At 40.1% G+C, this 26,922-nt stretch overlaps 1 protein-coding gene across 2 annotated transcripts; it reads right to left on the bottom strand.

The window, feature by feature from the left end:
* Positions 1-1,387: 1,387 nt before the first annotated feature.
* On the bottom strand, positions 1,388-25,046 carry gon4la (gon-4 like a). Of its 2 annotated transcripts, XM_061742045.1 has the most exons (27): positions 25,007-25,046; positions 24,578-24,614; positions 23,571-23,819; positions 23,115-23,338; positions 20,097-20,171; positions 19,949-19,999; positions 19,817-19,870; positions 19,219-19,314; positions 19,043-19,135; positions 18,415-18,570; positions 17,737-17,947; positions 15,879-15,980; positions 14,569-14,609; positions 13,335-13,441; positions 13,068-13,257; positions 12,837-12,923; positions 12,073-12,250; positions 10,964-11,114; positions 10,715-10,862; positions 9,450-9,566; positions 7,193-7,996; positions 5,538-5,633; positions 5,083-5,289; positions 4,858-5,001; positions 2,784-3,031; positions 2,208-2,310; positions 1,388-1,722 (listed from the first exon to the last, which is right to left on the bottom strand). In XM_061742045.1, exons 3-27 carry the CDS (start codon positions 23,794-23,796, stop codon positions 1,612-1,614), a joined length of 4,020 nt encoding a protein of 1,339 aa, XP_061598029.1. In that variant the 5' UTR covers positions 23,797-23,819; positions 24,578-24,614; positions 25,007-25,046; the 3' UTR covers positions 1,388-1,611. The 2 variants fall into 2 exon arrangements, with proteins under 2 accessions (XP_061598029.1, XP_061598030.1); XM_061742046.1 differs by lacking the exon at positions 5,538-5,633.
* Positions 25,047-26,922: the final 1,876 nt, after the last annotated feature.

Below are 26,922 nucleotides of genomic sequence, written 5' to 3'. Positions count from 1 at the left end.
TTTAATGGTGTATTATATAGTTTACCATGTGACAGCTGCTGTTTGGGCCTGATGTCAAATAGTTGATGCTGCTGGTAAATACTGAATGTATTAAGACTGAACAGACCACTGTTATTGAGAGGTGCCGTATTTAAGACTGAAGAGACTGAAAAGCATAACCCCAATTTTATAAAATGTACCAATCTTGTACTGATGCCAGTTTTGCTTCTCAGTTGGTGGAAAAGTGGGGAAAATATAGCCAAATAAGATGATACAAAAATACAATTCATGGACAGAAAAAAAGAGAGTAGCAAGTTTAAATAGTGCTGGGATTTGCAGTGTTTCACTTAGGCCCTGTGAGCAGACTTTTACACACTGGAGTAAGTTGTCAGGTTTACATTTCGTCTTGAAGGATCCTCAGAGAAACCCCCTCCACCTTCCCTCTGCATTGAGGCCAGCTGAGGGACATTCAGAATCATTTTCTATAACATAAATAAGTCCTGACTGAACGTCTTCTACATAAGCTGAAAGGAAAACAACGTTTTCAAATGTGTAACAGTCTAAGCTGCTGCTGCTGAAGAACTCTGAAGTCACTGTGAGACATATCTGGAATAGTAACTGAGACAGATTTTGAGATCTAAGAAAATAAAAGTTTTTAAATGGAATCAAAAGTAAAATTGTTTCAAACATATGACCCTATGGATAATCAAGACTAACATCAAACACCATGAAACCCAATGCCACTGATACAAACAGGAATTTTGCAATCATTAGGAATGGTCTCTATAAGAAAAACTGAAAAAGAACCTTAAGAGGATTTTGATCAAATTGATACGGAATTGTGAATGAAACCCTCTGACCAACTAGTTCCAGTCTTATGTTGTGATCTGGTGCAATTACACAGATGTGAATAAACACATCAAGAAAGACCTAAAATGTACTTGAAATGCTCTAAACCCGTATAAACCCTGAAATCTAGAACAGCATGCTTTCTGAAACATTACAGATATATTTTGAATCATTCATAAGGATTTCACAGTGACTTCAGATGATTTACAGAGACAAGTGGATGAACTTAGAAATTAGATCTTAATTTCTAATATCTCCTCCTCAAGAACGTTTGAATTTCATACAATTCTAGAGTCCAGTAAGGTTAAAGATAGTTGCTGAAATTAAACTACTTAGTCTCTATGACAGATCATTTTGTGTACCGAAGTACACTCGGTTGGAAAATGATGATGAGATTTAGATTTAGGAGACTCGGGGCAACTTTGGAATTACTTTAAAACATGTTCCGTAAATATTCCTCAGGAAATCTACAACTGCTGTAAATGATCTGGAGTATCAGCGAGTCCTCTAGTCTCAATTGTTTGGTTTCTGGAGTTGCTCCCCTCAGTTGAGAAGTTTCTCGATCTAACTGATAAAACCTTGAATTAAGGGTCCTGAACTAATCCACAGATCCAGAAAGGTTTGATCCATCTATCGAGGACCCTTTGCTGAACTTAACCCTGTCGCCATTGCTGGATTCAAACTAACCTGCAACTAAAATGTCACCGCAGCAGATCTGAGATCAGTTTCTGCTCAGACCTTGCAGCTGGTCAGTTGCACATTTCTCTGTGACTGGTTCTTTGTTCAGTCAGGAGCCGCTCCCTGACTGCTCTCATGGCCCTCGGAGGAAGAGGAACTGGTCTTCTGGGATGCAGAGTGGAAAAGCTTCATCAAGTCCTGGAAACGGAGACGTACCTGGAGAAAATACCAGAATAGTCAATTGTTTTGAAGCTTCTATGTATACAGGACTGTCTCAGAAAATTAGAATATTGTGATAAAGTTCTTTATTTTCTGTAATGCAATTAAAAAAACTAAAAATGTCAAACATTCTGGATTCATTACAAATCAACTGAAATATTGCAAGCCTTTTATTATTTTAATTAGCTGATTATGGCTTACAGTTTAAGATTCCCAGAATATTCTAATTTTTTTAGATAGGATATTTGAGTTTTCTTAAGCTGTAAACCATGATCAGCAATATTAAAATAATAAAAGGCTTGCAATATTTCAGTTGATTTGTAATGAATCCAGAATGTATGACATTTTTGTTTTTGTAATTGCATTACAGAAAATCACAATATTCTAATTTTCTGAGACAGTCCTGTAAATAAAAACTAAGATGTCCTGATTCAACCCTGTCACAGAGATATACCAGGACTCTGAAGCCCCCCCCCTCTCACCTGTTGGACAGTCTTGTTCCCCAGCTGGGTGGACACTTGTCTGAATGTTTTTCTATTGGCTCCCCTCTGCTGACAGGCCGTCAGGATGGTGCGGTCCGCCTCACTGAAACAGGAAAACCAGTTTGCTCTTTAACTTTATAACTTTTCAAATGTCTAATGAATTTCTAATTTTCTGTTTTTTAGAATCTTTTAATATTATTGTTTTATTTTTTATTTATTTTTGAGGGAAAACGGACAAAAACAGGATTAGTGAAAAGTTCCTGACAGCTCAAAACAGCAGTAGGTGGGGCTGGTGCTCATGGGCCGTCTTTGGGACATGTGAAAAAGACTTAGTGAAAAACTCACTGCATCAAGGACTGCTGGCAGAAACAGGCCAACAAGTCAGGTTATGTTTGCATTATGGGGGTAAAGTAGTTTGCTTCATTTTGCAAGTATGAATGTATTCTCTTTGCAGATTTATTAGAACATAAATATTGGATGATCTGGTTAACAAAAATGAATATTTTTTTAAAATAATACATTGTTCTGTTTTCCTGTTCTGTAAATCCTCTGTATGTTGTTGAGTTTGGTTCTGACCGGGTCCATATGATGACCTTCTCTCCAGTAGAAGACATTGTGATGTTTTTGGCACAAAATGCTTGTTGCGCCTCCTCATCATTGTCAGAGTGGACTCTCTTCACGTCCTCGTCAGGAACATTCTGGGAAGAGTCCACAGTAGTGGTTGTGAAGCTGGTTCTGACCGGTGATGTGCAGCTGTGAATTCTCCGGAAGAGGACTTGGATCTCTCCCTGGAGGTCTGGGTGCTCTCTGAGCAGAGACAGAACCTAAGAGGGGGCACCAGAACAATATTAGACAAGTTATGGTAGAAATGCTGCTTAACCTGGTACTGTCTTTGGGTCAAAATGACCTCATTCTCCTGTTCCTTCTTTCCTCCTGCTCTCTCCTTCCTTTTTCCTTCCGTCTCAAGAAGTGGGTTGGCGTCTCTGGAATTGTTTTAGACTGGTTTTACTAATATCTCCACAATAGGACTTTTAATGTTGCTATTGGTGACTGCAGATCTTCCACAGCATCTCTGTCTTGTGGAGTACCTCAGGGGTCAGTCCTTGGCTCGCTGCTCTTCTCACTCTACATGTTACCTCTAGGTCACATAATCCGCAGACACAATATTAGTTTCCATTTTTACGCAGATGACACACAGCTTTATTTCACTTTTGACCCTACCATCAACCATCAACTACACACTCTCAAAGTATGCCTAAATGAAGTACAAACCTGGCTGTCTAATAACTTCCTTCAATTGAACCCGGACAAATCCAAAGTCATTATCATAGGCCCAGACACCACACACAATCACATCTCACCACAACTTGGCTTATTCTCCACCAGTATTACCCCCAGCTGCAGAAATCTTGGTATCATCTTTGACAGTAATCTCAACTTTAATCAGCATGTTAAAGCAACTGTCCAGTCTTGTTTCATTCAACTACGCAGAATCTCCAAAATCCGGTCCTTTCTGTCTCCCAAGAACCTGGAACTTGTCATTCATGCATTCATCACATCCCGTTTAGATTACTGTAACTCACTCTACTCCTGCCTAAGTAAACATAATCTCTCCAGACTTCAGCTTATCCAAAATTCTGCTGCCAGACTCCTCACAAATTCAAATAAAAGAGTACACATAACCCCGATTTTAGCTTCATTACACTGGCTACCTGTGCGTTTTAGAATTGATTTTAAGATTTTAATGATCACTTTTAAGGCCCGGATGGGACTGGCCCCTGAGTACATCAAAGACTGCTTAGTCCCATACGAGCCAAGGTGTAGCCTGAGATCCTCCGGCGGGTCCCTATTAGAGATTCCAAGATCTCGACTAAAAACTAAGGGCGACCGGGCCTTTGCTATCAGGGCCCCGTCGCTCTGGAATGACCTGCCGGAGGAGATCAGGCGAGCCACATCTCTGTCCATTTTTAAATCTCTTTTAAAACACACACTTTTTAAATGTGCTTTTTCTTTACATCTAATAATGTACTCTATAATATCCAATGTTATTATTTTCTAATGTTTTATTGTATTTCTATGTTCTTATGTTTTTATATTTTTGTCATTTTATTGGATTCTGCCTTTTAATTCTGCTTTGTAAAAGCGCCTTGTAACTGTGTTTGGAAAGGTGCTATACAAATAAAGCTTATTATTATTATTATTTTTCCTTCCTTCCTTCCTTCTTTTTTTCCCTTCCTTCTTTTTTCCCTTCCTTCCTTCCTTCTTTTTTCCCTTCTATCCTTCCTTCCTTCTTTTTTTCCCTTCCTTCCTTCCTTCCTTCTTTTTTTCCCTCCCTTCCTTCCTTCCTTCCTTTTTCCCCTTCCTTCCTTCTTTTTTCCCTCCCTCCCTCTCTCCCTTCCTTCCTTCCTTCTTCCCTTCCTCCCTTCCTTCCTACCTTCCTTCCTTCTTCCCTTCCTTCCTTCCTTCCTTCTTTCTTTCCTTCCTTCCTTCTTCCCTCCCTTCCTTTCCTTCCTTGACCCAAAAACAGCACAAGGGTTAATAAAACATTTTCCTATGAAACTCTTCCTGGATTCATGTGATCATATAAAGCACTTACCTACTGGTATATGAGGCTCTTACCGTACATTTTATGAGTATATTTTTTATTCACCTTTTCCATGTTCTCAGATGAAGGGGCGGGGCTTCCCTGCAGCATTGAAACCACTTCCTGGTAGAGGGAGGAGCTTTCTCCCAGGTTCTGTCCCAGTCGCCACAGAAATCTCCTACTTTGTTCAAACAGCTGCTGCTCCAACAGCTGCCGGACAGGAAACAGAGTTAGAGTTCACCCGAGTGGTATCATGTAGAGTCAGTGCGGTGCCAGAGAGAGGCCACCCACCAGTCCACATCTGCGGGCCTGTCTGCGGTTCAGGAAGGCAGCAAAGTCTTTGAGTAGTTGAGGCCACGGCTGCAGCACACGGCTCAGTCGCTCATACAGGATCTTTAGAGCTGCTGGAGTCCCTGGAGAACTGGCTGCTGAAAACTCATCCAACATCTGCAGCAGCTCCTCGGACACGCCTGGAGAAACCTGCACCGCTTCACACACCTGTACAGAGAACACAATACAACCTGTGATATAGATCTGCACTCTGGAGCAATGGAAAGGCAAATCAAGGAAGGTGTTAAATTATACATCATTTTGTCTGTTTTGGTAAATTAAGAATGAAAAAAAAAAAGTTTTTTTTCCTCTCTCTCTTTGCAATGGAGGCAGAGTGCACTAACATACCATGACTCAACAATATATCAGTAGGGGAGCCCCAACTAAACAATTAACCCAAGAACTATTTCTCTTACTCTGTGGAGATAATCTTGGGCAAACAGCAAGTCTTCTGATTCATTCAGACCGTCTTCTTCATCATCATCTCCAGTTTCTTCTGATGAAAGCTTCTCCTACAACCACAGATTACAATGTCAGTCTACAGGTGTGACCACTCCAATTCCTGTTTTATTCATGGGTCTCTTTGCCCGTAAAACACATTCAATCTAGCAATGAGGTGAATGTTAATGTCACTGAAACCCAATTTTTTATTTTCATACAAAAAACTAAAAGCAACAGATAAAAACAATGAATCAGATTTTACCAATGCAATCTTGTCTTATTGTGAAGCTATCGTTAGAGGACGTCTTGCACTAGCTATCAGAAAATACCATAAATATTCTACTGTATGTTGGGATCAGCAGCGCCCCCTGGTGGTCTGACACTGCCATTATTTTGACACACGTGACTGAGGTCATTTACTATATTGATGCACTAGTGCTTAATTTAACAATGATATGCTGCTTTTTACACTCAGAAGTGTCTATACATTTTTTTTAAAGCCTATACATATTCAGGGATTCAGGGATAAAGCCACTTGTCACTTTGTGATTCATTGGATAAAACATGTACCGTATTTTCCGCACTATAAGGCGCACCCAAAAGCCTTCCATTTTTTCAAAAGCTGACCATGCGCCTTATAGTGCGGAAAATACGGTAGCTTTTTCAGAATGTTCTGAATGTAGAAAGTCCACGTGGCTGCTGAGTAAGAGTCATTTGCAATTTTCTCCCGCCTTTCTCAAGTACGTTTTCTGAGTTCTTTTGCTTTACCAAACATAATCAACCATGAGGGGAAAACTCATGGTGCGGTCAACCAGGATAACATGCCCATGTTTCCTGAGGTGCTTGACAAATCAGGCAACAATGATCACAGTGAACTCTGAACACAAGCTATCTGCTATCAAGTCGTCTCTACAGCCAATGCTCAAGAGGGAGTCCTTATTTCAAAACTGTTCCTTGTTTAACTTAAAACATGTCTGGAACCACGTCCCCATCTAATAATAGTAGCCAAAAAGAAAAAGAGTGGTGTGTCAGAACTAGTGATGCACCGATTGTTCGGTAACCTAAATTGTTCGGCCGAAAATGGCAAAAAAAACCAAACACTTTTGGTGTTTGGTTGAATAAGTGGGAAAAAAACCGAACAATTAATAACGGCGTTGTAATATAAGGAAATAGACTGGCCGCTCCCATAACGTTTGCGCACCACAAACATAAATCGTTGGCCAACCAAAAAGTAACCACATAAGAATTTTACCTAACATTCACCAGGAGGTGGAACCAAAACAACATAATGCTGGAAATTAAAAAATGTTTTTTATGTTCAATAAATATTTTCTACCTTGTAATTTTGTAAATGATTTTTTTCTTTGAAAAGCATGCCTAAATCAAATGTATTTGATTTATGCAATGGTGAAAAAATTGGCAAAATAAATGAAAAACTGTGAAGAACCATGTTCGGTATTGTTCGGTATTTGGCCAAGCGTTTATTATTATTTTCGGTTTCGGTTTCGGCCACAAATTTTCATTTCGGTGCATCACTAGTCAGAACACTTTTATGCTGGTAGGAAACAGTGTTATGTGAACATGCAGCTTAAGTTTGGAATCAGTGACACGTGTATTTAATATGCTTGACCTTAAGGTGGATGACGGATGATCTGGACTCATCTGAAGACGTCACTCCACGATCGTTATCATCATCTTCTTCTACTGCTTGCACTCCTTGTTCCCTTTCTGACTCTGGCTCTTTTGGGTCGGCCAGATCTTCGTCACGAGAGACACTCTCCGTATCACTGGACGACGACTCAGACAAAGCCAGGAGCACGTCACTCTCCTCCTCTACCCCTTCTTCCTCTTCGTTTTTGGCCGTGTCGTCTAAAAACGAGGCGGTGACTTCCAGAGGAGCCGTGTTGGCTTCATCACTCCTCATCTTTTCTCTTGCATGGCTGGGTTGCTCTGAAGCCGGGGGTGAACTAGGGAACTTCCTCCTCCTCAAGCCGGCCAACGTCCGTTTGTGGCTTTTGATTTGCTCTATGGTTGACGTGGAGACGGTGGAGTTGGTGATAGTTTTAGCAGCAGGGGCGTTGATCCTGGTCAGGAGGAGGCGTTGGAGGAGAACTCGAGGAGGACTGAGTGATGGTGGAGGAGGAGAGGTGGAGCAGCCGTTAACTGGACGGTCAGAGAGAGGGCAGGTGGAGGAGTGGCGGGGAGGAGGGGGCAGGGCTTGCTGCAGTGAGACAAACCCAATGCGTTTGAAGTCCAGGTTGTTGGGCAGGCGAGGGGGGTATCTAGTCCCCGGAGGGAAGGTGTAGGCGGAGTGCAGGAAAGCCAGGTGACTCTGACGGGGTTTGTCCCTCCTGCAGGAGGCCGGGGCCTCCGGGGCCGGTCCAGACGGGTTGTTGAAGTGTTTAACGGTTGGATAAACCACAGGGAGGCTCCGCTGCCAGAAAAGAAACATTCAATTCAATTCAATTTTATTTATATAGCGTCTAATACAACAGATGTTGTCTCTAGACGCTTTCCAGAGACCCAGAACATGAACATAAACCCCAGAGCAATTATTACATAAACAATGGCAGGTAAAAACTCCCCTAGTGGGAGAAAAACCTTAAGCCAAACAGTGGCAAGAAAAACTCCCCTTTAGGAGGGAAGAAACCTGGACCAGGACCTGGATCATAAGGGGGGACCCTCCTGCCGAGGGCCAGACTGGGGGTCAGGGTGAAACATGATTTTTAATCTGTTTTTAAATTGTGTGTTGTCTGTACCCCCAGTCCCGTACGGGAAAAAATATCAATCAATTACTGTAAATTCAAAAAATTCTGAGTTACACCTTGTCCTAACTGGACGCGAGCGTCCGACTATCGCGTTGCACTGCGTGGCATCGGACGCTCTCTGTCCACACTGAACGCGTTATGGGCCCCCACGTTCTTTTGATTGACAGCTGAAACTCGCTTTTTAAAAGGCTGATTTATGGTTCCGCGTTACACCAACGCAGACCCTACGGCGTAGGGTGCGCTCCTGAAAGAAACTCCTAAAATAACTCCTAAAAGAGTAAAGAGACAAGTAAAAGATGGGTGAGTACTTGTAATCTTCCTATGTTTGTACTTTCTAAACAGAAAACAAGCTTGATATTGTGATATTTAAATGTTCTTCTATTTTCTTCCTGTCACTCGCGTTGAAAGCGCTGTAGGAAACAGTCATGGATGAGGAACGGCTGATCCAGTTAGTTGAAATGAGAAGTTATCTCTATGATTCCTCCTCATTTCACTACAAAAACCTCAATAAAGTGGCAGAAAGAAATACTATCCTATTATTATATAGGTCCCGGAACATCGGGAGGGAGAGAAAAGGTCCTGTAAGTGGGGGAAAAAAACGAACTAATAACGGCGTGTGACGACGCAATCAAACAGCGAACAGCGTGGAGTCAGCGGCGTGTGGTGTTAAATGCAGCAAACATGTCAGCATGTCAGATCATTACTTGGATGTGGGGAAAAAGCAGAGGACACGAGAAATGATCCAGGCTGAGTTGGATTTGGGAAACCACTGGTGATGGAGACGGTGACGACCTTCCAGCCCCCTGGCGATCTCCCTCCAGCCAGCTGCCACTTTATTGAGGTTCTGGTATTGAAATGAATGTTTCCTACAGCGCTTTCAACTGGCTTTCAACGCCAGAGACAGGAAGAAAATAGAAACAGGGCGTCCGAACAAAAGTCCAGCTCAAAATGGCGCGCCGCGCCGCTCGCAACCAGTATGGACAGTGCAATAAAAAATAAAGCAATGGAATTTTTTTTGACGCTGACGCTCGCTCGCGTCGCATGCAGTGTGGACACGGTGTTACATTAAAAGGGCCACAATGAAATTATTGATATAAAATGTTCTGAATGCTGTCATACCACAAGCCACATAGGCATGACGCTTTCCTCTCTCTCCACAGGGGGGCGTCGCTCTGCTGGACTGAGATGGCGGCAGGCGACCGGCATCGGCCACAGCACCTGCTGATACCTGAAGGCCTGGAGAAGAGGAACAGTCGGAACACTGAGCTTCATTTCAGCCAATTGTGAGTGTGTGTGTGTCATACCTGTCAAGTCTCCAGTTTCCAGCCGGGAAACTACTGTATTTTACCCCTCTTTCCCACTGTCCTCCCGTATTAGTATTTTCACCTAAATTTCCCGTTTTATCCATCCATCCATCCATCCATACATCCATGATCTATACCCGCTTTATCCTTTGCAGGGTCACGGGGGTCTGCTGGAGTCTATCCCAGCTCATTACAGGTGAGAGGCAGTTACACCCTGGACAGGTCACCAGTCCATCACAGGGCCACATATAGACAAGACAACCAGACACACTCACACCTACGGGCAATTTAGAGTCATCAATTAACCTACTACGCATGTTTTTGGACTGTGGGAGGAAGCCAGAATACCCGGAGGGAACCCACGCAAGCACGGGGAGAACATGCAAACTCCACACAGAAAGACCCTGCTGGGCCTGGGAGTGCTAACCACCAAGCCACCGTGCTGCCCCTTCCCGTTTCACAATATAATCCATTTTAAAAAGCGTTCCTTTACCTCTCCAAACTGAATTGTCACTAGCCTTGCGAGAATTGACCCTTGCTGTAGTCTGGGTGACATTTCTCGCGAGATTAGTGGCAACAACGGGAACAAACTCAGAACAACAAATCAGAAAGATGGATGGATGTAACCAGAGAAGACATTTCTGTCAAATAAGCGAAGACTTTGTGTAAATATCTCTAAAAATGGGAAACCGAAGTTACTTTCCTAAAGAAGAGCAGGATGGGGCTGAATGAATTCAATTAAAATAAATTAAATTAAAAAGGGAAATGTAAATGTGTTTTCATTTAGGCCTTATTATTGGAATTACACAGCATTTCACTTTTAACAAAGGTCGGCCTATCAGATTCTGAGCACATAATTGTAGTTTTTAAGTGGTTGACACATAGTTATTTTAGTTTTCTTGTAAACCTGTAAAAATGTAATAGTGGACCTCGGTTGGGCTGGTGGGACAGCAGCGGAAAATTCCCTTATTTTTAAATCCAAAACTGGACAGGTATGGTGTGTGTGTGTGTGTGTGTGTGTGTGTGTGTGTGTGTGTGTGTGTGTGTGTGTGTGTGTGTGTGTGTGTGTGTGTGTGTTACCTTGACAATGTTGTCAGGAAAACCCGGTCTGCAGCACTGCAGGATCCTTCGTCGGACCTGCATCAGAGTTTTCCTCAGAAGGAACTGAGATACGAGCTTCGGCGGGTCACTCGCCCCGCCCATGTTTCTGAGGCCGAGTACCAGCAGGCTGATGGAATACAAACACATACACATGTTGAAATTGATTCACATGGGAGGGTTGGTCATTAGGCTAGGCGTTAAGAGTAACAACTAGCAGATTGAGTTTACCAGTCCTCCGCTGCAGTAAAAGCGGCTGTCCTGCGGGGGCAGTAGAGAGCGGGGTCGAGGCTCGCACAGGGCAGGAGCTCCGGGTAAAGAAACACTGGACGGGTGGCAAAGAGCCAGGCCAGTTCAGCTGGCATGACAGGGTAACAGCGCACTGACAACACAAACACAAGAACTCAAGGTTACAACGACAAACCACAGCACTGAACTGAGATCAGACACTCGGAAAACATCTACCCATTATGGAGAAGTCATTTTTAAATGTACAACCAGGGTGCGATTTGTGAAAAAACCAGAGGGGGGGATAATTTTGAGAAATATTTTTATTCAGAAAAATTAACACACAACAGCGGGCCAACAGTACAGGCTATATGAAAACTTGTTTCTCGTGTAAACCTTACACTTAAGCTACATAACGTAGACGGCAGGCCTATTTTGAACATGAACTGAACCACTGCATTTGCAGAAATATTTTCTCCTTATATTGTTTTTAAATGTGCCAAATAAAAAAAAAAAAAAAATTTATATTTTTTTAATTCTTTCTCAATATCAGTTTAACAGAAAACATGGGAGCTCTCCTCAGCCGGGGAGATGCTGCTGTCCTCCATCCGATCAGCAATGTCAGATCTTGTTTCATCTTCTGTCGCATTTTTTCTCTGGATTTTTGGTTGTGATCCTGTAAAATATGAGGATATGCTGCTCTGGATTCTTTTCATTTTTTTATTCATTTGACTGACTATATCTTTTATTTTGGCGGGCCGGAAGTTGGTCTTTTGGAATGCAAGAAAATCTGGTTGGTTTTCAAAATAAAACTGCTTTCTGTGGGCGCGACTCGCTCCCGGCATCAAAATCCCAGCACAAGCAGAATGAACACGGACTCTGTGTATTTTGGTTGTTATTACTTGTTATTAATTACGATGTAATGGTGAAAATACTTTGGGTAGGGGGGATACATTTTGTCCCCACCGAGGATAAAAATAATTCAGCAGAGGGTAGGACGTGTAAGCCAGAGGGGGGGAAATCTCCACCATCTCCACCGGCAAATCGCACCCTGTGTACAACCCATGATAACAGCTAAGTTCCCCTCCTTTGAGCACTATCAGGTTACTTACTGTGTCCTCTGGCGTCAGGAGGGTGGTGCTGCGGCTGGTAGGTGATGGGGGTTTCTCTCAACTCCTCCAGCAGCTCCAGCGCCACCTGGAGGTTGGAGGCTCTGAAGACGCTGCAGAAACCAGGATAACCTGCGGCCCGTATCAGCTCACCCCTCTGAGCCAACATATCCAGCTCAAACTGTAAAATATTTACAAACTCTCAGTAAGCTGGGATTTCCTCCAGCGTGGAATTTTATATCAATTACATACAGGACTGTCTCATAAAATTAGAATATTGTGATTTTCTGTAATGCAATTACAAAAACAAAAATGTCATACATTCTGGATTCATTACAAATCAACTGAAATATTACAAGCCTTTTATTATTTTAATACTGCTGATCATGGCTTACAGCTTAAGAAAACTCAAATATCCTATCTCAATAAATTAGAATATTCTGGGAATCTTAATCTTAAACTGTAAACCATAATCAGCAATATTAAAATAATAAAAGGCTTACAATATTTCAGTTGATTTGTAATGAATCCAGAATGTATGAAATTTTTTTTTTTTTTTTTTTTTTTTTTTTTTTTTTTTTAAATTGCATTACAGAAAATAAAGAACTTTATCACAATATTCTAATTTTCTGAGACAGTCCTGTAAACTGAAATATCAATTATATAAAATTATCTATAAAAAAGTGTATCTTATTGTTGTCTTCTCAAAGTAGAAATGTTTTACTTTTCAAAAAATGATTTCTTTAAACTGAGGTGAGGTGAATTACCAGGAACTGTCTGGTGGTCTCGGCTTCACTGTGCAGTTTGGGGACAGGTGAAGTCAACAGGTGAATCTGAGTCAGTAACTGGACATGCTGAGAGAGCGACAGGGCAGGGCAGAGAGAGAACCGTCACTACAACAAGTGTCAGCAAGGCATCAGCTGTAATGGTGTCCCGTCACTGGGAATCCCTGCCAAACGTGGACTGGTAGAACTTCTTCCATCTACATGAACATGTACCTGCTGCATCTGCTGCTGCAGTCGTCTCTTCTCCTGAGCGTTCAGCTTTAGTGTGTATGGTTCCTGACACTGCGTGTTTGTGTTATACTGTGAATTTGTTTGCCGTCTCTTCCTGATCAAAGCCAGCTGCTGCTTCACCGTACGTAGTTCTGTGGTCGGCCCGTAGTCTTCCTCGTTGTCCGGTGGTCCTCTAAAATAAAAACAAACAGTCAGCAGGCCAGAAACCGTCTGTCAGTAGTGGCGTGTGCATGTTTGTGTGTGGCATACATGTGGCTCTCCTCGGGCGACTGAGTGGTTTGTGTTTCCTCCTGTGGTTCCTCCTCTTCCTCATGGCCTTCATCATCTAATTCATGTCCTGCCAGATCCTCTTTCAGCTGAGGCACAGAAAATACAGACAGAGAGACAAATGCACAAAACCACGGTTGAAAAAAGAAATGTTTGCAACATAAATGATTAACTGATGTAAGGCTGTTACTGGAATGATTTTTGAATTCTTCCCACATTTATGGTTGACGACAATCTGCACTGAAAGCGTTAAGACTGACTATGAGAGTTTTTTCCTTCCATCAGCAAATAATCCTAACAAAGATTCTTAATTAAATTCTTAACAAAAAATGAAGTATATAAGTAGACCTATGTACCATTGTCTCTGTGGACAAATCTGTTACTTTATCAGCGACACGTCTATCAGTTCTGGCTTGTAGCACCCTATAATGTAATAATTTCCTATAATGTAATAATTTCATGAAAATGTAATAACGCCTGAAAATGTAATAAAATTTGCACTTAACTCAATCGAAAATGTAATAAAACCCAATAATGTAATAACTTCCCCAATAATGTAATAAAATATCCTGACTGATATTGTAATAACATTTTTACCGATAATGTAATACCTTATTACATTATTGGGAATTTATTACATACTCAATTACGTACTCAAAGTCTGCAATTTTTCTGGTGTTTCAAATCCAGTGTATATAACATTCTTAGATACTTAAAACACAAAATGTAGAACTCTGGACTAAAAAATGAACATATATATTACATTATTTGTCAAGTATTACATTATCAGTTTTGAAAAAAAAGACCCACCTACAAATGTAATAAATTCCCAATAATGTACCGGTAATAAGGTATTACATTATCGGTAAAAATGTTATTACAATATCAGTCAGGATATTTTATTACATTATTGGTGAAGTTATTACATTATTGGGTTTTATTACATTTTCGATTGAGTTAAGTTAAGTGCAAATTTTATTACATTTTCAGGCGGAAATTATTACATTATAGGGTGCTACATGGCTCAAGGAAATCACATGTTTCAATTCCATAATATAATTTACATGGACAGTAATCTAAGTGAAATATAAATCATTCATGAAGGAGACTGTATGTGATGCTTATCGTCACTACTGCTTTGTTTGGTTGGTGTGTTTTGGAACAGTGTGAGTTTGACAGGTTTAATGTAGGTGTGGTGGATGACTGGTGTGTGTACCGTTTCAAACAGCTCCTCCATCAGCTCATTCACCTCCTTCTCTATAGGACAGAGAAACCACACCGTCAGTGTTCTCAGGACCGACCACACCACACCCACACCCACACCAGATGTGTTTGACACCCCGATGGCTCTGTTGGACCCCATTAAAGTTGTTGTTTTTTTTTTTTAAAGTACATTTTAAATGCTTTAATCAGTACTGGGTGAGAAGGTTCACTTTGATTGGCTGTCCAGTGTACTTTATGACCTCAATGCATCAATGTCACTTTATCCATTATTTTTCAATGAATAAATCTTAAACGCTTAAAAGGAGCATGAGGCTCCTTTTAAGAAATGAGACTCTCTAGCGCCACCCTTCGCCACGACGGCCGTCGGGGGTACTGCAGCCAACAGTCGGCACAGGAGAACGGGGGAGAACGCTCATGCAGCGTCATGTGACGTCACATCCGCAGCCCAGCGCGGGAAATTTGGGCCCAAATTGCAGCACATTTTGCAGCACACAGCCTGTTCAAGGCAAAAGGAGAGATACACTAGAGGGCTCATTCTTTTTGGTTTGGAACGCTTCATCTGACATTATTACTAGAAAACTTAAAACGTATACGAATTTTTTACATAAATCCTGCCTCCATCCTGCCTCATGCTCCTTTAACAGTAAAAATGTGCAAAACAGTCCACGTGATGTGTAAGTTTAAATCAAAATGCAAGTTTTGGAGTCTAAAAAAAACACATGTAACTTAGCTAAAACAATGACTGATGGATACCAAAAATGAAAGAAATGATCACCTGACTTTACATAAACATTGTTTATGTGTCCAGCCTTATTGAATAATGTGCAGATAACTGCCTCCTTCTCCACTACAAGGGTTTTTCCTCTTATATAGATTGTACACTGTAGCCAGATGTAAGGCTTGCTCTGAGTTCAAGGGCTGAAAACACAGCAGAGGGGCTTTTTGTTGTAGGGGGAGTATACAAATCTGCAACTCTCTTACATTAACTTCCGTGAATTATGACAGAAAATGCAAAGACAGAAATTCAGCTGGATGAATATATAAATTAGACATAACCCCTTAAAACACAGTTCTCAGATTGAGGCGCAAGTTGGGATTTAAATAATAGCCAGTTTGAAAGAAATGCTAATTATAATAATTGTTACTGCAAAGGGCAAAAATAATGTGTGTGTGAGGTAGACTGGCAGATATTGCACATCTTATGTTATTGTTATTGATCTTTTGTCTATCAGTTTAGTGAATTCATAATTAAACAATGGAGTCTTTTTCTTGTTAGTTTTGTGCTTGTTTGTGTACACTGACTGGTGATGCGGACAGCCTTGTCGTCACGGTAATCCTCCACGTCGGGTTCATCGACGTCAGCCAGGAAGTTATACTCTGGATCGTCTTCATCATCACACTCCTCTGGTACACAGACATTATACATACAATTACTTATATGGAATGAGAGACAACATTTTTAGTAATATCACTACATCTGTATATGCCACCTATGGGCCAAATACAGATAATTGCACGTTACTTAGACTGTGTTAATGATGGATGCAGCAAATACCAGAAGGATAAAAAACTTCCAACGCTTACGACAGGAACCATAAAAACAAAATCACCTCATTAGTTGGATCAAAATTTGTTGATATGATTACCTGTTATATTCATGTAATTTTTAAATGTCAGCAAAATATGCTTGGTGCATAAAAATAAGCATTCAAATCTAAAAATCAATTGTAAACCAAACAAGAAGCTATTAAAGAAAGAGAAGAACTGGAGATGGAAGACCCAAATATTGTGCATTTTGTTTTATCCAAATTTAAGTGAAGAAAACTTTGACTGCCACAGGTTTATGCCATTAATACAATTACAGATAGAGTTAAGTACATCGCTGTCAGCTGACTTCGTAATCACTGTGCATAACAATTTAATGACACATTGTACCTGACTGTAATTGCTCCCTAAGGTACCTTGTATAACAAAAAGAGGATAAGGCCAAGAACTGATCCTTAACAAGCACAATGTCTGCCCACCTCATTAGTATCACTGACAAAATCAGAACACGCCATATCTAGTTGCCAGGCAACAGTGTAACCCCAAACTGATCATTAAATAAAGTTAATCCACTAAAAATGTTTTATCCCATTCTGTACATGGATCAGCTGCTTATTGCTGACAGGGTTTTTTCCGCACAGAAAATGTATCTTCTCAGTAACTAAAGACTAAACAAATCTTGATCACCCTGACAGACCATCACTGTTTTATACAACAACTCCTTTTAAAATGTACACCATAAGCAAACATTTCCCCCTCCATTTAGAAGATATATTCCTCCCTCACATCTCATCATGACTAACCCCAAGCACCAGAAATGGGAAAAGAAGCAGATTTGATGTCATGTAATTATCCAAATGCCTTGACTCAACAAAATTCTGTAACATCTTACATTCTACTTGAGACAGTGACTGTGTTTCCATGCATCAATTTTTAAAACACGAATATTGGCAATAACCCGAATTTGCACGGCCATGTAAGTACCAATAACCCCTTTGAATAACCAGAATTTGCTCATATTTGGGTTTTTAAAAACGCCAATATGAGCCCTGGGTTACTCCTTATAAAACCCGAATATTTGGTCATGTAAACACCAAACAGAATATCCCCATCAAACGGAACAGGAATTTGTTTTCTGCACATGCTCTGTTCACAAGGAATCCTGGTCTTTTGAGTCCAGGAAGTTCTTCTAAACACGGAGAAACCAAGACCAGGAGGAGACTAATCACTTCATAAATGTAATGAAGGATATGAACATTTCTGCATTTGTAGACGGTAGAAAGTACCGGGATAGCCAGATTTACAAGAAGATGAGAGAAAAGTTGCGCAAAGCAGCATTTGTTTTGAATTTGGATACAGGAAGAAGAAGCAGAAATGACGGGAATTGTGTCATGATGTTCTCCGTGCGTCGCTGGTTTGATCCAGATATCCTGAATGATTAATTACCATGTAAACAGAATATTCAGAATGTTTCAGTAACCGGAATATTAGCAATAACCCGAATTTCGATTGCATGTAAACGTAGTCACTAAGCCAGTCTTTCTTTTAAATAATTTATCATTTAAATAGCCGCCTTTTCTCTTCAGAAGGAATTCTCATAGTAAGTAGCACTCACCTTCGTTATCCACATCTGTGTTCATCAGGCCTCTCAGCCAGTCCGTCCACTCCCTGTCCTCGTGAGTGGAGCTGGAGTCGTACATGTCTGGAGTGATGTCCGGAGCTTGGAGCTCGGCCTCCAGCTGACCCAGCGGGACGTCTCGGAGAGGACGTTTGGATCGAGTTCGGCACGCCATCACACCGGCCTCATCCTCCGACTCAGACAGAGGCTGATGGAGACAGAGAGTTAGTAATCAATCAGAACATATGGGGGTCTAAACACAGATGTTGAAGTTCTGCTACACTCAACCCTGTAGTTTTTAGGTTTTGACATCTAGTTCTAAAAGGGATATCAACTGGTCCTATAGTAAAATCTGGTCCTGAAAGTTTAATAAACTGATTCTACAGCTGTTCCCTACAGCTGATTAATCATGATTTAACAACTTTAATGAAATATCTACTGGCTGGAACCAGAGCTACACAAAGAGGTGGTAAAGCTCTGCCAGCTGGTACTGCACATCTAATGTTTAGGGCAAAAGCCAAGTGGGGCTTACGGCTGATTAACTGGTACTGGGGTCTACTAAAAGTTATTAATGCTTAACTACTGTTGCTACAGTTATCCACGTGGCCTTCTCTTCACAACTTGTCGTGGGGGCTACAAAACCAATGGTATGAGTTGATGATGTCCTGTAAGTACCTGATACGGCTCCATACAAACAGCCAGCTCTTCTTCAACAGCGTGGAGCTTCTCCAGGAAGGCGCTGTCCGTCACGGTTTTGGGGGGCAATGCTTTGGGGGGAGGGGGAGGTCCCATGGTCCCCACCTTGGAACGTCTGCGACGTCCTCGGGACGCCTGAGAGGAGGAAGAGGGAGAGTCATCAGGCTCTGTTTTAACATCACAACGCACCAACCAAACACAAATACAGGAGACTGGATTTAAAGATGAAACTAAAGATCAAAAACGTTAAAAACGTGATAAAAATAGTGAAAGAACTGGATATTTCTGAGAAAATCTGCCAATTCAAAATTTTTACCCCTTCTTTTTAATATATAATATAATATACCTAATATAAAATTTGTTTAAAACAAAACACCATTCAAAAGGTCAATAAAAAGCTAAACAGTTATTGAATAACCATTATCATGATTTTATCTTGATATTTTAGTATAAAAATAAGGTTTTTTGCATTATTTTATTAGCTGCATATAAACTTTTTATGAAAAGAGCTACAGATTGTTTTTCCACCATTTAACCAATCGAGTCATCAGCTAGTGACTTCACATTTGATTCCGATTCGTGTATAGAAGTTGCTATAAACAGTCACCTGCCAGGGGCTGCAGCTGTCTTCCTCCACCCTGTTCAGTCGACTCCCTCTGGGGGACGAAGCCGTGCTCTCCATGTCACTCTCATGAAATGTCTACACATGAAAAATAAAATCACTTATCCAAAGTAAATCATCAGTATGAGACTGTCCTGCAGCCAGTCAGAGCAGAGCCTCACATCTTCTGCAGTTTCGTCCTCCTCCTCTTCATCAGGACAGTATTCTTCATCAGAGGAGTCTTCCTCATACAGAGGGATGTCCACAAACTGAGGAGCCTGAACACAAATGGAAAAAATGCCATTTTCCTTTCATTTGTGGTATTCTTTTTGTTTTGTGTTTGTATATTTTTTAGACATTGGTGTTTGAATTAGTTTAATTGTATAAGTTTCGGGCCACTTGGTGGCGCAGTGGGTTAAGCAAGCGGCTTATATACTGAGGCTACAGTCCTGCTGCAGTGGGCGCAGGTTCCAATCCCTGCCTGCTTCTTCTGCTTCATTCTCTCGCTACCCCTTTCCTGTCTGCAACTTGAATAAAGGGCCACTAGAGCCACAAAAAATCTTTAAAAATTATTTTTTTGTATAAGTTTGAAAAATAATACAGAAACGTTTTAAAAAGTTAAACAAGAAAAAAAGAAAATGTTTTTTTTTTAAGTTCATTTTTTATAAACAGGTAAACTTTCACTAATAATGTCATAAAGATTGGGGTTAGATGTGAACTCTTTTGAGAATATATTCCAGTAAATACTGTTAGACAGTCAGGTTGTTTGTTATGTTTTACCTTGTTTGCATCGCTGCTTTTCTTGATCGGGGAGATATTCCAAGTGGGAATCACCTGGAGGAAAACAATAACATGAGGAACCCAAATATCCAAGTCCGTTTTAAGATTATTTGACTCTTTGAAGAAACTCACCACTCCCTTTTCCACCACTTCTTTAAACTTTGATCGAGTCATTTTAGGCTCCTAAAGAAAAGAGAAACATTTGTACCCATTATAGCATAAAGAATATGTAACTAAAATATCTGTGTTTTTTCACCAGAAGCCCAGACTGGACACTCACAAACGGAGGGACAGCCTCGGTCTCGTTAATGGCAGCTTTCATCATGGCAACCACGTGTTCATTGGTGATCACTTCCTGTAGGTCAAAATGAAACTTTTAAACTGAAAACACAACTGACATTAATTCAAACATATACAGTAACTCTTTGTAAAGCTTTGCACATGTTTATGTAATTTATGCAATCATAAAAATTTAAAAGAAAACATGGAACATTTGTCTTCAAACTTCTCACAATTTTTTTTTTAACCAATTCATGAGTGGATTATTTATTTCAGCTTTACTGTATTCATTCAAAGTTTAATTTGTGAGTAAAAATAAGATCAGTTTAGGAAATAGTGGCTGCAGATGATATCTCTGTTAAGTACTTTTGTTTGGACAGCACCATCGGCATCAGATCAGGAAAGTCTATTTCTGCAGAACCATCTATAAGTATGTGACCAAAACCCAAATCACGCTGTTAACAAGCACGTATTAAAGCAGCACCACGGAACTTTCAGCTTTTGTTGAATTTGGCGCCATCTTTTGGACAAAAGCGGTAGTGCTTTACCAGAAAGAACACTACATTTCCCATAAGCACCAGCGCGTACTGCCGGAAAACTCCTGTCCCTGTCGCTGCATTTGTTTTGATAGCGAATGAAGACGGGACGGACTTTTCTGTTTCTCCAAGTGAACAGACGGAACGCAAAAAAAAGATGTTAAACTGCTGGAAAGGAACTGGAATTTACCGGGATACCATAAACAAGGAAGCCAGGGAGCGGTATATGGAGAAAATAATGATTATTAACGGTTTGGATCCATATGAAATCCTTACTAAAGAATGGAGCTCCTCGTCGGAGCTGCACTCTTTAGAAAGGATTTACTGCTGCAGTTCTGCACAACCCACGTCTTACTACCTTGTTTAGGAGTGTTTGGCAGCTGCTTTGGTAAATGTGTGACTCGCCATGTGTTTCAATAAATTTGTATAATAGTACAACATACAGTACATGTTTTGTATTACTCTTACTTCTCTTTTCTTTTTTTTTGACTGCTATATTATGTTGAAGAGGCTCCGAGGCGTGAGCAATATTTTTGTTTTCCTCGTGAGATTATTTTTTTCCTCTGCAGCTACAAATAAGAGTTAATATTTTTTCCTCAACAAACTAGTTTTATCTGAAGATTGGGGTTAATTGCACCGCAGAGAGCTGGCCAGCAACTGCGTTTAGCTGGAGAAGTGGGGAATAAAACCCGTGTTTTGATCCGACTCGGTCTGTGTGAGTGTTTGTGGTTTACTGTGTGGAAGGTGTTTGGTCGTTACAGCCGCGATCCAAGCGAGCCGACGACTCTTTCACTCTTTTACTTTGTTATCTCAGATACTTGGTCTCCGTGGTTCTGCCTCCGAGCAGGAAAGCGGTGAAAAGTTAAACCATTAGCGATCTTTTCCCCACGTTGTGTGGAGCTGCTGCAGCTGCAACACAGTAACGGGTTACCAGCTTCTCCTGAGCTCTCGCTCCACGCCCCGCCCATTTTCGTCTCGACTGCGAATCGGGAAGGAGGAGGAAGTGACGTATGCCGTAAAGCAGTCAAAGCCGTAAAAATGTGTAGTTTTTTAGTGTGGCAGGGTTCCTACCATGCTCCTCAAAGTTACATAGTGCCAGTGAAGGTGATACAGACCCCTCAGACCATGACAGAGGTTCATTAAACCTGTTGGAAGTTGATGTACCATCACAATGACTCTGGAAATATGATATTAAGGTTGAAAAGTTACATAGTGCCGCTTTAAACATGGCACTGTGTTTATTACGCAGCTAAGCTCAGAAGTAAACAAGACCTCAGTGCTGAAAAAAACAAAAAAAAAGTAAAAAATAATAACTATTCACTGCAATAACTGAAGGACATTCACTGAATCCTGTCATCATTAAAGTTTTTGGAAGGGAGCCGATGTGATAATTTCATATCAACTATCTAATTAAGTACTCAGTAGTTACTATTGACCACTTTAGGTTACAGAAAACCGACAAGACCTAAAAATGACACCCTTGCTGCCTCAATTAGCTAGTAGAATCTGTTGCATGAAATTTCATGGACCACAATATATTCAATAGTCTAAAATTAAAAGAATCAAATGTTAGGTATTATTGCAAGTACTACCACAATTAAAGGAGCTTGAGGCTCCTTTTAAGAAATGAGACTCTCTAGCGCCACCCTTCACCACGACGGCCGTTGGGGGTACTGCAGCCAACAGTGAAGCCGGCACGGGAGAACGGGGAGAACGCACATGCAGCGTCATGTGACGTCGCATCCGCAGCCCAGCGCGGGAAATTCGGGACCGAATTGCAGCACATTTTGCAGCACACAGCCTGTTCAAGGCAAAGGAGAGATACACTAGAGGGCTCATTCTTTTGGGTTTGGAACGCTTCATCTGACATTATTACTAGAAAACTTAAAATGTATACAGATTTTTTTCATAAATCTTGCCACAATCCGGCCTCAAGCTCCTTTAAGTGTGAGTGTGCATTAGTTTTTCTACAATAAAATTATCCAACTGGGTAAATAATGCATGATAATTATGCATTTCATTTAGAGGCAGTACCCTACATAAACTGTTTAATTAATGGTTAACTCATTTTAGAACATACTTTTTATCAGCTCAAACACATGAAAGAGACTTCTAGAGATATTTATGTGGACACTACACCTGACATCAAGCTAAACTTCAGCTACAGGTTAATCCACAGATGCAGACAACAGTGCGATGGGATTTAAGGGGTCATGTATCAGGCAAGGGTTTGATGCAGCCTTAACCTCTAAAGTTCAGCCAAACTAGTAACACTGCTGTTGGTCCATTAGTTTTGAAGCACTAAAAACTACAACTACTTCAAGCTTCATATAACAAGCCTTGACTTTATCTGTCCTCGCCTACAATAAATACCATGTGTATTTGGGCTAATGAAAAATAAGCCACTGTGACAGAAATCAAAGCGAGAAATAAAAAATTAATCAATAAGAAATGTCCAATGATGTCCTGATGAATGCACTCACATGGAGGATGTTTCTGACATTCACAGTGGTCAGGTTGTGTTGTTTGGACTTGGTCTCCAGTGACTGGTCTAGCTGTCTGTCAATCTCTACTTCCACTGCTGCATCGTCCTCTTCCTCCGTCTCTGACGTCCTGCCCCTCTTAACGTCCTCTTCCTCATTCAGAGTCTTCTTCTTCTTCCTCACCACTTTCCTCCTGGTTGCCTTCCCCTCCATCGGACTGTCTTCTGAGAAACAAACAGATTTCAGTCATTAGTCCAAAGACCATTAGTGCCTTATGAAGCTATTTTTGCTTGTATTAGTGTTTTCATCAAGTCTTTAATTTCAAAGTTTAGACCTGGCTTAAGGGACAGGTCAGACTCTTTTTTTTCATCTTGGAGAATATCAGCTTTCCTAAGAATTATATAAACAAAGTTTATAAACTTCCAGAAAACCAGACGTGTGTGTTTGGGGGAGTACCCATGGTGATGATAAGGCTAGAATGGGTGGTGTCTTCCTCCACAAACAGGTAACTCTCCTCCTCCTCCTGCTCATCTCTGGGTTCTGCCGGGGCTGCAGGCGACGGCAACAAAGCATCATGGGAGATGAACTTTGGAGACGTAACTTTCTGAGCATTGTTGGTGCTGCTGAGTCCATGTTGAGGTTTGGATGGGCTTAGTTTGAGGCGTTTTCGGACCGGGTTCATTGTGGAGAAACATGACCTCAGACCTTAAAAACAGTAACATCATGCAAAAGAAAGTATGGTTAAGCTTAAAAACAGCAGTACATTTCATTAAATATGCTAATCTTTTTTTGGTTCTATATATTTACGTGAATGTGAAATTATACATGTACAATCATGTTCAGCTTATTGAAATACTTTAAAAGATTGTTTTCATTATTTGATTTGATTTATTTTATTTTTGTACATGTAAAAAAACAACACTTCATGAGAAGTTTAAGAAAACAAAACAAAGAATTTCATCCTTTAAAACTTGCCATCTTGATTTACATGTGCCAAAAAAGGAGTAGGAAGAAGTGTAAACTTATTTAGTCCTACCCCCATTCACTGATCATTTAACCTGTATTTATAAATATTCACACACTGTACTCACACTGCTAAATAACAGTATTATTATTATTATATACTGTAATTATACTCACACATACTTATACATGCATACACATAGTTGAATATTTCTATATATATTTGTACACACATGCCCAAATAAATATATATATATATATATATATATATATATACATACATACATACATACACACACATGTATATATATATATATATATATATATATATATATATATATATATATATATATATACACACATATACACCCACGCGCGCGCGCGCGCACACACACACACACACACACACACACACACACACACACACACACATATATATTTATATTATTATGAAAAACAAATATTTAAGCACTGACAATATACAAAAACTGTTAACTTACTATTCTTCCAGCTGAGGTGTGAAGCTGTTATCCTGTCCTGTTAACATAAAGAAGTGATTCTAACAGATGTTTGACAGACATGAACAACTCCAAAAAGAGTTGAGATAAACTGCACATGAAAGCAGAAACAAAGCCCCGGCTGCTGTTCTTAGCCAGTGTGATGCAGGAGTTTGCTCCACTGAGCAGGGTGAGGAGAAACAGAGTTTATTCCGCTACAAGGACCAGGTTCTCTGCATCTGTGCAGCTAACGAGCTACCAGCGGCTAATGTTAGCCTGAGAGCCCGCTCCTTCCAGCGGCAACAAAGTACTGGTGCTGGTACAGGTCTGGTCGTCCCTGTCGGCCCGGTGGCACCCGGAATACATAAAGCCTTAACAATTACCCTCCGTTTCAACTGGCTGCAACTTAAAATCAAAAACAACAACACTTACCGCCACGACCAACAGACGGGTCTGCCTCCAAAAACTACATTTCCGCTGACGTCACAGTGTTGCCCGCGAAACAGTGTGACGTCACTGAGAAACGTTTCCTAGAACGAATACGCTTCTATCTCATTCATTCACACATATGGAATTTCATACCCTCTCATATTCTTGGCATGCAACTACAATATTGACAAAATCCCAACAAAAATTTCATAATTTCACCGCCAGGCCTTCCTCTCATGGTCTCTCATCTTCAAACACAACTTCTCTCCCCATAAATATATTATATGGAACAATAAGGATACACTCTTTAAACACAAATCCCTTTTTATTGAACATTGGTTTAAAAATAACATATTATTTGTGCCTTAATTGTTTGACAGGGTTGGTCGTCTCTATTCTTACATTAAGTTCTTAGAAGAATATAATATCCCTATGAGACTATGCAAAAGTTTTTGGAGCAATCCCATCTGTAGTGTGCATGTTATTTAAGTCTCAAATTAGAATGGAAACCCTACAATTAGCCTTGCTACCTTTGATTGATACGACATTTGGCAAAATGTGCCTATCCTGCAACCATAATAAGAATAATAAAACAATTAGAACTTTATTTAAAAGGGATATCTCTTCAGTTCCATACGTGATACCATATTGGAATAAATATGTAAAAAATATTAACTGGAAGAAGGTCTGGCTCTCACCCAACCAATACCTGGTGACAAACAAAGTTAAAGAAATTTCATGCCATAATATGTCCCCTTTAAGTTCATTCATAAATTCTATCCTACAAATGATCACATTGTAAAAAGATTCAAAAGAAATATCGATTCAAAATGTACTTTTTGTTCTGCAAAGTCGGAAACAATGACTCACTTATTCTGGCTGTGCCCCATTGTTCAAACGTTTTGGATTGATATGTGTAATTTTGTGTCTGAAAGCATTGAAACTGATTTCAAATTATTTTGGAAGGATGTGTTTGGTGTTTTTGACCATGTAACGATTGGAACAAAGCCAAAAGAAACATTTATTATTAATTTGTTGATTATCCTTGCAAAATTCCACATCCACAAATCCAAATTCTTACACAAAAAAAAACTTTTTTTACTTTTCATTGTGAATTCAATCAGTATCTGGACTCTATTAAGTTTTCTACTAATTCAAAAGTAATCAAAACCATAAATGTATGTAAATGTTTTGGCTTTCTGTTATAATTTCATCCCCCCTGGCTGGTTATAATGTGTTGTGCTTTCTGTTTTGTTTTTTACTTGATTTTATTCTTTATATGTTATAATTCAACTTGAAATTGCATAATGTGAAGATTTGTAATCATTGTACTTTTTGCAAATGTTAAATTAAAAAAAAATATTTATATATTTTTTTTTTTACAATTTTTAAATTTTTTTTACAATTAGCAAAAAGATTTTCTAATTTGTGTTGCATTTTTTACTTGCATGAAAAGCACTATACAAATAAAGATTGATTTGATTTGACAAGGCAAGGCAAGTTTATTTCTATAGTACAATTCAACAGCAAAGTGATTCAAAAGTGCTTTACAAAGACATTAAAACATAATTAAAAGAGTATGATTTAAAATTTAAAGGAAAAAGAAAGAAGGAAGAACAATAGGATAAACTCAGATTCAGATCAAGTTAAAATATGATTAAGTTTTGAAAGGTACCGGTGCATATATAGAGTATCAGATAAAAAGTAAGAGTACTTTTTTAGAAACAAGGCTTTTGTTTTTTCTAAATTGTCTCATTGTCTTGTAACAGCAGCACATTGTTTTAGTGGTTAGCTCTGTTGCCTCACAGCGTTCCTGGTTTGACTCCTGGGCCTGGCAGGAGTCTCTGTGGGGACTGGAGTTTGCATGTTGTCCCCATGATTCTGTCCGTGGGCTTCCTCCCATAACATGCATGTTAGCT

This window comes from Cololabis saira, chromosome 15 (assembly GCF_033807715.1).
Source record: "Cololabis saira isolate AMF1-May2022 chromosome 15, fColSai1.1, whole genome shotgun sequence".
Taxonomy (NCBI): domain Eukaryota; kingdom Metazoa; phylum Chordata; class Actinopteri; order Beloniformes; family Belonidae; genus Cololabis; species Cololabis saira.
The sequence above is the reverse complement of the archived record's forward strand: the minus strand, read 5'-3'. Positions and strand labels throughout refer to the sequence as shown.

Coding starts and splice junctions, on each gene's coding strand:
- gon4la (XM_061742045.1), bottom strand. CDS start 23,796: ATGAACCCGGTCCGAAAACGCCTCAAACTAAGCCCATCCAAACCTCAA. Junction 10,863..10,963: donor TTTACTGCAGCGGAGGACTG/GTAAACTCAATC, acceptor GTATTCCATCAG/CCTGCTGGTACTCGGCCTCA. Junction 5,290..5,537: donor CCCAAGATTATCTCCACAGA/GTAAGAGAAATA, acceptor TTCTCTGTACAG/GTGTGTGAAGCGGTGCAGGT.